A 10638-nucleotide genomic window follows, 5' to 3' on the forward strand; every position below is an offset into this window, starting at 1 on the left:
AGTCTGGCACTCAAAATGATTTTCAGCTGCAGTCAGATGGCCAGTTATTTGTTTTTCATTCCCTATTTCCTTCCTTCCTTTTGTTTTACCATGCTTTAGAGTGATCTAATAAATTTGGTATCAAGCTGCGGTCCACCTTGAAAATGCCAGTTTAAGATGTCTCTTCATTTTCCGATGCTTGTATTAAGATTGTAATTACTATTAAAAGAATATTATATTAAGCGTATATACATATTATTTACAGTTATAGTTCTGTATGGTTGAAAAGTTTTGTTTCAGATAAAATTTAACTATGAAACCTTGCATTTGTGTCCTCCAGTCTTTTACTCTTGCTTTCTGTAAGCTTTCCAAGGTAGGAAAAACAACTGTACAATAGAGGTATCACTACGCACACTGAGGATAAATGTTTTCTTCCGGTTTAATTCAATGAATGTCAGCTCAGGAATGTTTTTCCTCTTTGATTAGCACATTCTCAAGGGGAGGCAAGAACAAAAAGCAGCTGGAACTATGAAAAACGTGACATAATTTCACACAATCGTAATTAATTCAAAGCTGATTCAGAGGTGGAAAATAATGCAAGTTCCTCTTAGACAAGATGAGTAAGGCACCAGTGGTCTGATAGCCTAGTGTTTCACTTCTCTCCATCTCCTTTTGGTTATCAGGTTTGCACAAATTTGTAAACAAGGAAGCCGTCGTCTCGGACTCTCTTCCTCTCTTTCTTTCAGCTCTTCATCTTTCTCTTCACAGTCTACTAATCTCCACATACCACTACAAGGTTCAGCCACTATCTTGCTTTGTTGTAGTGTCTCCATCTTCCTATCAGCTCCATGAGCAGTTTATTTTTTCCCTTGTTTTTCCACTTGTATCTCAGTATCCACTCGATTAGAGACCTACTGTGTACTACATTGCCCTTTTGCTCCTTTAGATTACAGCTAGTCTGCGTTGCTCTTTCCCTCCCTCCGCTTGCCTACCCTCCTTTTCCCCTAGAAGCAATACAGTGTTTCGGTGCTCTTTTGTCCTCGAGTTGCCTACACCATGCCTTTACTACACAAAAAGGTCCTTGTGTAGTTGGTGGCCACCTACTGGTTAACTTTAGCTTTTTATAATATTATGACTTCATATCTTAAAACGGTGACTTCATCAAGCATTGTGACTTTCTGTCTCGATCTAATTTGACTTTTAATTTGACTTCCTCCCCCCTATTTGCCGCTTATTACACAGTTACTAAAATAATGAAACATGATTTGAGATGGAATTATTTTATTGAAGACTAATAAGCGAGCGTTCGCCTAGAAAAATAGTCCGTTACAATGTTGAAGTCAATTTGCCTAATGACGAGATAAACACTACAATGTATTATTATTAATCTGCAATCCAGTTTGCTTGTTCTATAGACATACAACATATTGTTACAATGTAATGTCTTCGTTTGAATGGTCTCTTTTCCAGTTTCTCTCTTTTTTTTTAGCGGTTTCTTGTTCTTCCGAGCCATGTTTTCGTTTTCTTCCTTTAAGAAATGGATAGAAGCTCAGGAGCCTCAAGTTAAAATTTTTATTTTCACGATAAAACTAATGCTGAAATCGTCCGACTTTAGGTAACAGTTTTAAGTGGTAGGATCAATTACCGCGGAGTGATACGAGAGACGTACAAATAGCACCGGTTCCTAGATGAACGGTGATTCAGAAATACTGTAACTACAGTTGACTAAGAAGTAATTATTGGTATTAGAGAAAGCCATAGTTTTCCTTTTTTAAACTAAAACATAAAATCATGCTATGAAAGTATCTGCGCCTCGTATTGTTAAAAATAGCGCTTAACACGTGCTCTCTCACCACAAGGTGGCGTGAACAAGCCACTTGCACTTCAAGATGATTTCCTAAGAGATGCATAGTTAATATTGATGCATTTCTTAACTTGTAATATTGATGCTTTTCATTTCACTTTATTTCACTGTGTGTGTGTCATTGTTTACCATGAATTGGATCAGTGTTATTTTAGTATCACTGAGATACTATTATAGTTTTTATTAATATTTGACTTTTTTTTTTCCTTTTTAATTTTATCTAGTATATTAGTAATTTTGTTGTGGCTTGTCATTTATATTAGTTTTGACTTTTAAAAATATGTCTATATAGTTTTTTTTAGGTACATCAGGTCAAAATGAAAGAAAATGCTAAATGCTTCCTTTGCAACTATAGCTGAAATAAAAAATAAAGTTGTGTGTGAGGTTTTTTTTTAAATTATTTTGTTTGAGTTCATGCTTATGTCAAGTAAGAAAACAAATTTATGGTTTCAGTTTTAGTTAATTATAATAATCCTGGTATGGATTTTTTTTTGTTCCTGTATACACATCACCAAATGTATATTAAGAAACACCTGATGGCCTTGAGTGTTCTTTTTTTAAGGCATTTGTTGGCATTGGTTATATTTCACCTGTTTTACAGGAAGACACCACCTTTATACCTTTTACAAGTCAGGGGGGTGGGGGAGGAACTTGAGGAAAGCGTGGGAGGTGTGTGTGTTTTACTTTCCTGTAGCTATGCATGAAAGAAGCCGTATGTGTACTATAAACAACGATGTGTGAGAGCACACCTGTCAGTCGTCCAGGTGAACTCAGGTAAAACAGCCTAAAGCAGTGATGGCTGGTTTGGATTTGAGCCTCTTACTCATGTTGTCTGTGCTGGCAGAGGTCAGAGAAGTTTCTCTGGCACAGTTCAGCCACCAAGGAGCCATGGGCCCTGGAAACATCATCATTGGAGGTCTTTTTCCCATCCATGAGGCAGCGAACTACACTGGCTCAAACAGCTTCTCTTCTCCTCAGCGTCCAAACTGCAGCAGGTGAGTGTTCATTGTGGAGAATCCAGCCATGAATGTCACACAAAAGATGTTTTTATGTTGAAGTTAAATGTTACAGTTAGTGGCATGAAGTTACTGGTGTTCTTATTATTTAATATAATAATTATCATTTATGGAGTATTTCTTAATTCCATGAATTAAATGTTGAATCATTTATTGTAATCTATGGGTAATTATTCAGTCTCATTGTTCAAATTCATATGGACCATTAATATGAAATCTTTTATTAAAATAAATGTTTTGGGCTGACAGGATTTTTGAATATTTTTGTAAAAAAAAAAAAAAAAAGTGTCTTATTCTTACCAAGGCTGCAATTATTTACAGTATAAAACAATACTATTAAATACATTAAAAACAGTACAGTTCATAATAACTTTTATATTTTAATATATTTTAAAATGTAATTTATTCCTGTGATGCTGAATTTTCAGCAGCCATTACTCCAGTCTTCATTGTCACATGACCCTTTAGAAATCATTCTAATATGTTTTGATGCTCAAGAAACAGCAAGAAGTGCTGCTTAATATTTTTTGGAAACCATGACGCATGTTTTTCAGGATTCTTTGATGAATTGAAAGTTCAGAACAGCCTTTATTTGAAATGAATCAAATAGATTGATTATTTGAAATCTTTTGTAACATTATAAATGTCATTTCAATTTAATGTGTCCTTGCTGAATATAATTATATATATATATATATATATATATATATATATATATATATACACACATAATTATGTAATTATATAGTGTATTTAAGATGTATCTCTTTGACAAATGTTTTTTATTTGTCCGATTAAACTAAATTGTCAAAATGCATACATAGTATTTTATTTTTAAACTTATTGCCTAGTGTTTTTTTTGTATATACCAACAACGACATTTAAATCTCACACAATTTTTTTCCTAATAACATATTGGATGATGCATTCTCATCATTACACTGTGAATAATGCTTTTCCCCCCCTTTTTTTATCATTATACTATGATTCTTATGCTGAAGAATATTGGCATCTTGGCAAGAATCAACCATTCTATGTCATTTTGTTTTGTTCTCATTAGATATTACACAAAAGGTCTAAATCAGGCTCTAGCTATGATTCATGCTGTGGAAATGGCAAACCGATCCCCCATGTTGAGCAGTTTGAACTTAACTCTCGGATATCGCATCTATGACACATGTTCTGATGTCACGACTGCGCTTTGGGCCGTCCAAGATCTCACACGGCCGTACTCAGACTGTGATTCACCAACAAACTCTTCTCAACCTGTCCAGCCAATAATGGCAGTAATTGGGACCTCTTCTTCTGAGGTCTCCATCGCAATTGCCAGGGAACTCAACCTTCTGCTGATTCCACAGGTAGGATCTCCACCTGAAATTAACATGAAGTAATTCATAAAAATATGGTTTTGCAGCTATGCCATTGAAGAACCATTTTTGGTTCCTCAAAGAACTTTTCAGTAAACAGTTCTTAAAAGAACCATTTTTTTCTTAGTGTGAAGTAATAATCTAGACCCTTTTTTTCCACTATATTTTGTCCACTGGAAAGTTTCCATGGATATTAAAGGTTCTTCGTGCAACTATAGATGTCATTAAAAGACCTTGATGAATTTAACTTAAATATATTGAATTATAATATATTTAACCTTTAATTGCTGTCTGTTCATCTTTTGTGCAGATAAGTTATGCATCTACAGCTATGATTCTAAGTGACAAAAGTCGTTTTCCTGCTTTCATGAGGACTGTCCCAAATGATGAGTACCAAACCCATGCCATGGTACAACTTCTGAAGGACAATAAATGGACCTGGGTTGGCATTATCATTACAGATGGAGACTATGGGCGCTCTGCCATGGAAAGTTTTGTTAAGCACACCGAAAGCGAGGGAATTTGTGTGGCCTTTAAGGCGATCCTACCCGACTCACTAACAGACCAACAAAAATTAAACACCCACATCAACAAGACTGTGGACACCATTGAAAAAAATACTAAGGTTAATGTGCTGGTCTCATTTGCTAAGTCATCTCAAATGAAGTTGCTATTCCAGGGCCTGCGTAGTAGGAACGTTCCAAATAATAAAGTATGGGTGGCCAGTGATAACTGGTCAACCGCTAAAAATATTCTAAAAGACGTAAACCTCTCAGATATCGGAAATATACTGGGCTTCACCTTCAAGAGTGGAAATGTTACAGCTTTTCATCAATACCTTAAGGATCTAAAGTTTGAAAGGGAAGCTAAGATGAACAATTCATTCCTGGAGGAATTTTTAAAACTGCCTGATATAGGAAATGCTGCAAACGCAGTACAGAAACTGATTAAAAACACATATTTAGACATAGTCTTCAGCGTTCAGATGGCCATCAGTGCTATTTCTAATGCTGTGGTTGAACTATGTGTAAAAAGACAATGCAAGACCCCTTCAGCTATCCAACCCTGGGAGGTATTTTACCACATTTTGAGACACTTGCTTTCAAATTCAGTATTTTTTATTTGATTTGATTTATTTATTTACTTATTTGCTTTGTCACAATCAACATACTATAAGTCATCGCATGTTTGCATTTCAGCTCTTAAAACAGCTGAGGGCCGTCACTTTTGAGAAAGAGGGAGTCATGTACAATTTTGACACTAATGGCGACATTAATTTGGGCTATGATGTCTGCCTATGGGATGAATTTGAAGGACATGACATAATAGCAGAATATTATCCATCTAACAGCAGTTTCACTTTTACAAGGAAGAATCTAAGTGATATTGAGGTAATGTATTCTTTTTAATCGTCATTTTTATCAAGACTTTTCTGCTAATAAAAAAGTCAGCTATTCAATTTTCTAATTGACTTGACAGTACAACAAAAATATCTACCTTGGAGGCTAGCATTGCGGTATTGTTTGGATGTTCGTTTTTACAGGGAATGTTTTTATATTAATTCTTTACAGTGTATATTATTATTATTATTATTAACATTTTTATTATTATCGGCCCCAAGTGGACATGATGAAAAAAAATATAAGAATGGAGTAAAAATTGTATTTCAGTGCTTTTGCGTTCTCTCACGAATGTTTTACATTCCCCAAGAAAGTTTGTTTACTGGCAAAACTTTTGAGTACTTTTTTAGGTTTTGCTGACGAATGCAGAGTTTCTTTGGGAAGCAAAAACTATTTTGCAAGGAAATGCACAGCTTTTGCGAGAGAACACAACCTTTTTCAGAAGAGCAGTTGTTTTGCTAGCAAACGCAGAGTTTTTTGGGGGAACACAAATCTACGAATAAACACAAAAGCATTGAAATATATTTCCCCCCTCTTATCTCATGTTTGTGTCCATCACCATGTCCCTTTAGGGGCTCTGTAGTACTACATTAGGACCGCCGTGTACAGTGTAGAACAGGGGTGTCCAAACTCGGTCCTGGAGGGCCATTGTCCTGCAATGTTTAGCTTCAACCCCAATTAAACACACCTGAATCATCTAATCAAGGTCTTAGGCTACTAGGTGTACTAGAAACTTCCAGGAAGGTGTGTTGAGGCAAGTTGGAGCTAAACTCTGCAGGACACCGGCCCTCCAGGACCGAGTTTGAACACCCATGGTGTTGTTGCGTTCCACAGTGCTTCTTTTTAAACATTTCGTGCATGAACCTCGCATTTCTAAGATGCAAATCTTCCATTCCTCAGCTCTGCATATTGCGTTTTCTATAAAGCATTCCCTAAAGCAATTTTTCACTCGTTTCTTCTCAGAATGTGGTATCTAAGTGTTCAGACAGCTGTCATCCAGGGGAGTACAAAAAAACAGCAGAGGGTCAGCACACTTGCTGTTATGCGTGTCTTGCCTGCGCCGAAAACCAATACTCCAACCACACAGGCAAGTTCCTTGGTGCCACTTTACATTGAAGATAAAAATCTCTGATAGTAATTTGTAATTTTATTCCAACATTCAATCAAATACAATGTTTTTAAATGGCCTTTTCAGATGCAGACGCTTGTTCCAAGTGCGACACTGAGAGCATGTGGTCAAACGCTAATAGCTCAGAATGTCATCCCAAGCTTTATGAGTACTTTGAGTGGAATAGTGGGTTCGCTATCGTCCTGTTGACGCTGGCTGCCCTCGGCATCCTACTCCTCTTCTCAATGTCCGTACTGTTCTTCTGGCAAAGGAACTCTCTGGTGGTTAAGGCTGCAGGTGGACCACTTTGTCATCTGATCCTTTTCTCCCTGCTGGGCAGTTTTATCAGTGTCATTTTCTTTGTGGGTGAACCGAGCAATGAGACGTGTAGGGTGAGGCAGGTCATCTTTGGCCTGAGCTTCACGCTGTGTGTTTCATGTATCTTAGTGAAGTCCTTGAAGATCCTTCTGGCGTTCCAGATGAACCTAGAGCTGAAGGAGCTTCTTCGCAAGCTCTACAAGCCGTATGTGATCGTTTGCATCTGCACGGGGCTTCAGGTCACCATTTGCGTTCTTTGGCTGACCTTGAACAGGCCTTTTAAAGGCAAAGTGGTGCAGCCAAAATCCATTCTCCTGGAATGCAAAGAGGGTTCAAGTGTGATGTTTGGGTTAATGCTGGGTTACATAGCTTTGCTGGCACTTATATGTTTCACATTTGCTTATAAAGGCAGGAAACTTCCGCAGAAGTATAACGAAGCAAAGTTCATCACATTTGGTATGCTCATCTACCTCATGGCCTGGGTCATTTTTATCCCAGTGCATGTCACCACCAGTGGCAAATATGTACCGGCTGTGGAGGTGGTTGTCATTCTCATTTCAAACTACGGGATCCTGAGCTGCCACTTTTTGCCAAAATGTTACATAATTATTTTCAAGAAGGAGTATAATACCAAAGATGCATTCTTGAACAATGTTTATGAATACGCCAGAAAGAGCGCTGAGAACATCAGGGGCTTGACTGGAACTGATCCACACAGTAAAACTGAGAATTCAGTCTACGTCATATCCAATCCGTCACTTGTGCCTGAGGAGAAACAAGTTTCTGTACCAAAAATAGATAATGTGCCTTAAAATAGTTGCAAGAATTTTAGATCACAAGTCAAAGCAACCATTCTGACAAAATGTTGTCTTCATTTGACATGAAACTTAAATAGACTAAGTTTTGTATTTCACATACAATAATCTTTAAAAAGACCAAACTTCATGATGATCATTCTAAATGATGAATACTTTCATTTAACTGTGGAAAACAGATCAAATGTGTATGTTTGTATATGTATATGTATTTGAAATTAACATTGTCTTATTCATGTTATTAGTTCATAATACCTAATGTTAGAAAATTCAACCTTATTCTAACATGAATCCTGTTTAATTTAGCATATCCTCCATCATCTGGAAAGAAAAAAAGTTTTTGTAAAATGTATTTATGTGTATATAATATGTATAGTTTGTATGTTTAATTGTAGCAAAATTGCAATAAAGTTTACTTTGTTAACATGAAAGCATTCTCGCAAACTTAACTTTATAAATGCATTAAAAGTTAATTGATTTTCATTACATTAGTTTATTATAATAAATATTTACTGTTAAATATTATTAATATTAAAATAATAATACAATTCATTAGTATGTAGAAACTAGCATTATAGATTCATAAATGCTGTAAAGCTATTATTGATTGGGGAGCTCGACGTAACGTTTACCCATTTCATTTTGCATACAATCATCTGGAAGAAAATGGTTTACTTTATTAAAATGAATTGTCGTGAAGCTGGGACTTTTCCTGTAAATTTACAGACAACATCTTCCACATCCTGTCGAGAATGAAACTATGTCTTTTCTGTTCGCTCTTCTTTTTCTCTTTGGTGTGACAGTGTCTCTCTTGGCTAACACATCACTGATACTATGAGAGAGACATAGTGAGAGTGCCAGAGGCTTGTGACTGGATCAAGAACAGCCCCAAACTCTCATCTCAGACAGGGAAATAGGTCATGTTTCGTATGTCATGCTGAAATCTTTGTTTCCTCAATCACCAAAATGCCTAGTAATTGGCTATTGTGCAAATTACTTGGCACTACGTCCATAAGGGTTTCAGTTAATAGAAAAAAAGTGTTGTTGTTATGCAGTGTTAAGTTGAAGTGTTAAATTCAGTGGTCTATAATAGCTCACTTTGAATGTACATATTTTTTAAAAGTTTTTTTGAGGGGGTATTTGCATGTTCTTCTTTGAAGGTTTGTGTAAATGCAAAATGTTTAGGGTTTATCTCTCACCCTGAGCATAATATTACAGGCTTCAGTATCAAATGTCACCCAGTGTGAGAAAGGTCTTGAAATATGAGAGATGGGTGAAATATGCAATGGCGAAGAAATGGTACTTTTGCAGCGGTTTAAAAAATGTGACAGATGATTAATCAATTCTTTATACTTGAAAGAAACGTCATCCAGTTTGACCACAAAAGCAGACAGTGGAGTCATTATTGCCAGTGGCATGCAGTCTTCAGGTGTTGTTTTGTGGTATTCCCCTCTTTGAACTAGCATGTCCAGTTTTGTCACCTAAACAGACACTATTCCATACAAAAATAATATTTACTCAGATGGTTAGATATGTACATTGAAATTCATCCTCAAGATGCTAATGACGTTGGATGATAATGCTGCTTACATCCTCTTGTCAAATATTTATTGAGATGATTGAGATGATCTAAATACACAATATTCTATGTGAAATGGCACCCAGGTTTATATGTAGTTATTTGTCCACAAGCAAATGAATTCTAAGCCTAAGTCTGTTGGTTCCATTCATACTCTGATGCTGGGTCAAGTGGCATTTCAATTCATCCCTAAGTGGTATTCAGCTCTGGGCTTTTGTGCTAGTCAGTTATGGGTTTTGCACACCAGACTCAAACTATTTATCTGATCTTGCTTTGTTCACAAGAAAAAAAAAACTCCTGCAACAACAGTAAAACCATTGCTCATTGTCACAGTACACGTCATTGTAATTGTCTAGCACTGATATTGATCTTCACTGGAAATAGCAAAACCTGTAAATTAGGTGTTGTTCACATACCTTTTGCAGTAGTGTTCCAAGCCACATGTATGTAAACTTCCTAGTCATGCCTTTATTAGCGCACAACAACTGAAGATGAAGATCTCTGCTGAACTTAAAAGAAACAAAACAAAACAGACAAATGACTCGTTTAGCCTCCTTTCACCTGTCAACATCTTGCCAGTCACACTTGCACAATTCCCTCACTTGATAGGCTAAACCAGGGGTGCCCAAACTCGGTCCTGGAGGGCCGGTGTCCTGCAGAGTTTAGCTCCAACCCTAATCAAACACACCTGAACCAGCTAATCAAGCTCTTACTAGGCATGCTAGAAACTTCCCGGCAGGTGTTGAGGCAAGTTAGAGCTAAACTCTGCAAGACACTGGCCCTCCAGGACCGAGTTTGGGCACCCCTGGGCTAAACCATGACAAGAGTAATTCCAATGTCATGAATCAAACAGCCTTGGTTTGACGTTTGTCTTCTTACCGGTGAATATTTTGAAATAGTATTTGTGGGCTTTACGCCACACGGAAATATTATATGAACGTTTATATAACACTTATAAAACAAATATGGTGTTCCAGTCACGTTATAGCCTACTCCACGATAAAATTAAGACTTTTGACCTGTTCACCATTTCACATAGCCTATCGTCCAGCTGAAGGCACTTCGCTTAAAAATGTTAAAAATGTTATGGTATTTTACCATAACATCTAATGATATATTTTATTTGGTATTTTAATTATATAGCCTATTATTTTATAATTAATCCAGTTCCATCTCCGTGTTTTAATGTTGG

General features: G+C 36.5%; 1 protein-coding gene and 1 long non-coding RNA gene across 2 annotated transcripts; one reads left to right on the plus strand and one right to left on the minus strand.

The window, feature by feature from the left end:
* Positions 1 to 2638: 2638 nt before the first annotated feature.
* Positions 2639 to 7864, plus strand: LOC107704834 (G-protein coupled receptor family C group 6 member A). Its single transcript, XM_016507858.1, has 6 exons — positions 2639 to 2838; positions 3920 to 4217; positions 4537 to 5298; positions 5426 to 5617; positions 6590 to 6713; positions 6822 to 7864. Exons 1-6 carry the CDS (start codon positions 2639 to 2641, stop codon positions 7862 to 7864), a joined length of 2619 nt encoding a protein of 872 aa, XP_016363344.1.
* A 1280-nt stretch (positions 7865 to 9144) lies between these two features.
* On the minus strand, positions 9145 to 10073 carry LOC107704936 (uncharacterized). The gene is made up of 3 exons (XR_001636023.1): positions 10049 to 10073; positions 9863 to 9955; positions 9145 to 9359 (listed from the first exon to the last, which is right to left on the minus strand). It is a non-coding gene; the product is annotated as an uncharacterized LOC107704936 (long non-coding RNA).
* Between the last annotated feature and the right edge of the window lie 565 nt (positions 10074 to 10638).

The sequence above is a fragment of the Sinocyclocheilus anshuiensis genome, unplaced genomic scaffold (genome assembly GCF_001515605.1).
Source record: "Sinocyclocheilus anshuiensis isolate Anshui unplaced genomic scaffold, SAMN03320099.WGS_v1.1 scaffold702, whole genome shotgun sequence".
Taxonomy (NCBI): domain Eukaryota; kingdom Metazoa; phylum Chordata; class Actinopteri; order Cypriniformes; family Cyprinidae; genus Sinocyclocheilus; species Sinocyclocheilus anshuiensis.

What these genes read in the sequence shown, in the direction of transcription:
- LOC107704834 (XM_016507858.1), top strand. Translation starts at nt 2,639, where the DNA reads ATGGCTGGTTTGGATTTGAGCCTCTTACTCATGTTGTCTGTGCTGGCA. An exon ending in CAGCGTCCAAACTGCAGCAG is followed by an intron (nt 2,839 to 3,919) that starts GTGAGTGTTCAT and finishes TGTTCTCATTAG; the next exon opens with ATATTACACAAAAGGTCTAA. An exon ending in AGAATCTAAGTGATATTGAG is followed by an intron (nt 5,618 to 6,589) that starts GTAATGTATTCT and finishes GTTTCTTCTCAG; the next exon opens with AATGTGGTATCTAAGTGTTC.